Source organism: Cibotium barometz, chromosome 19 (genome assembly GCF_041138505.1).
Source record: "Cibotium barometz isolate CiBa-2024 chromosome 19, ASM4113850v1, whole genome shotgun sequence".
NCBI classification, from domain to species: domain Eukaryota; kingdom Viridiplantae; phylum Streptophyta; class Polypodiopsida; order Cyatheales; family Cibotiaceae; genus Cibotium; species Cibotium barometz.
In genome coordinates, this window is record NC_141064.1 from 44,853,601 (window position 1) to 44,855,422 (window position 1,822).

At 39.5% G+C, this 1,822-nt stretch overlaps 1 protein-coding gene across 1 annotated transcript; it reads left to right on the forward strand.

Moving 5' to 3' along the window:
- The first annotated feature begins 669 nt into the window (after window positions 1–669).
- LOC147628651 (uncharacterized) lies at window positions 670–1,426 on the forward strand. Its single transcript, XM_086814216.1, has 3 exons — window positions 670–723; window positions 818–1,074; window positions 1,177–1,426. The coding sequence occupies exons 1-3, from the start codon at window positions 701–703 to the stop codon at window positions 1,317–1,319; spliced, it is 423 nt and encodes a 140-aa protein (XP_086670342.1). The 5' UTR covers window positions 670–700; the 3' UTR covers window positions 1,320–1,426.
- Window positions 1,427–1,822: the final 396 nt, after the last annotated feature.

Below are 1,822 nucleotides of genomic sequence, written 5' to 3' on the forward strand. Positions count from 1 at the left end.
ACGGATGATATGTAAGGCCTTTCACTCTAAAGTCTTGGAGACTGAAATCATCACTGGTACTAAAGTTGGTGAAAGAGTATTTCTTCCACGGATTACCTTTATATGCAGCGAGGCCCAACTACCATTCACCATGAGGAGGAGACAGTTTCCCGTCCGGCTGGCATTTGGCATGTCAATAAACAAATCACAAGGCCAAACCCTAAATGTCTTGGGGTTGTATTTGGTGACTCCAGTGTTTACTCATGGACAACTGTATGTCGCGTTGTCACGAGCACGGTCTCCTGATGCTGTGAAGGTGTTACTTGAGGATAACGCTAATGTGGAGTGTTCATTTGATGATCTTCAAAGTTATACACCTACAACAAACAATATTGTTTATAAGGAGATCTTGATGACTTCAGAGTGACAAGTCAGGTTTCTTATTTAAGTTCTGCAATTTGATTAATTTTGTTGTGATTTCTTTTTTTATACATATTTGTCCATGGTAAAAGTACCTATTTTTGTTGTTTACAGACATGTCTGAGATTACCTTTACATTGGACATGCCTTTGTCGAGGATAGAACGTGAGTTTTTCTCTATATTTGCTTAACTTTTCTTGATTACAAAGTATGGAACATGACATTCTATACTAATGTCTATCTGTATACAGAGCCACCGCTATGGTCAGCTCCTATTACTGCAAGTCACGTAGCAGGGATTATGATTGATGCTTATAGGGATGGGTAAGTATAAGTGTAATTGTTAGGCATTGTATGAATATTTTTTGAACCTATATATAAATAATTGTATAACCTATTTGTTATGCTTTGATTTTAGGATATTACATGACATTGATACGTTTATGGTAAGAGTTGTCGACGAAGGCATCGAGATGTACGGGATTGGTGTTCCTGATGAGGAGTGGGGTGTCTATTTGTTTTGGAGAGAGATGGACAGATGCTTTGCATCATTTGAGGGGTATTCAGTACCCGATGAGTGGGTGTTTCTTACATCCATCATGGCCATTGGTATTCGTTATGCGTTTTATACTAGAGCTCCTCATGTACCATCCACTCGATGTTCTATTGTACGAGGTATTTTTGATTATGTTTTTCTATTATAAGATTTTTTTGAGATTTTATTTATCGATGTGTCGTTATGTGCAGATTTGATTTATCATTGTTTCGTTTGTGCAGGTCCTTTGCATTCATCGATAGTAGAGCATGTGCGGGATGGATCACCGCTTTACAATAGAGAGCGTATTGTGATGAGGAGACAATTGAATGATCCTTCTCACAAGAGAAGAATTCAATTTGTTGATTCTGACATTACTGACTGAGAATACGTATTTTGTGGTGCATTTTGAGAATATGTAATATTGGTCCTTTTTTGCATCTTCGTATGCTACATTACTATGATATTTTTGTTTTCGCCATAAATCTACGAGACATGGATGTTATTTTGAGATATATATATATAAAGTCACTTGAAATAATGTATTGTGTTTACTTAAAACATGACCTAAATTGGAGAAACTGAGTTTATTTTTTCTAGAACTCTACCTGTCGGCCGCAGCAACGCGCGGGTCCAATACTTGTACTTATCATGGGGGAAAGGAAGGAGTGGAGTGCTGATAGAGAGTCCACAGAACGCCCGATGCTGTCCCTCCCATGTGATGTCCACGGCATCTCCTTGGCCTTCTTCACGTGCGCAGTACGGCCCTTGTTGATGGCTCCTACGTGAGTGAGCCAAGCCAACTATGGTGCAACCACCACTCTCTCTGCATCGCTACATGCCGTGGCTAGGCACATATGCACATCTTGTTGGCCTACTGCTGCTCAA

Coding starts and splice junctions, on each gene's coding strand:
- LOC147628651 (XM_086814216.1), top strand. CDS start 701: ATGATTGATGCTTATAGGGATGG. Junction 724..817: donor ATTGATGCTTATAGGGATGG/GTAAGTATAAGT, acceptor CTTTGATTTTAG/GATATTACATGACATTGATA. Junction 1,075..1,176: donor TCGATGTTCTATTGTACGAG/GTATTTTTGATT, acceptor TCGTTTGTGCAG/GTCCTTTGCATTCATCGATA.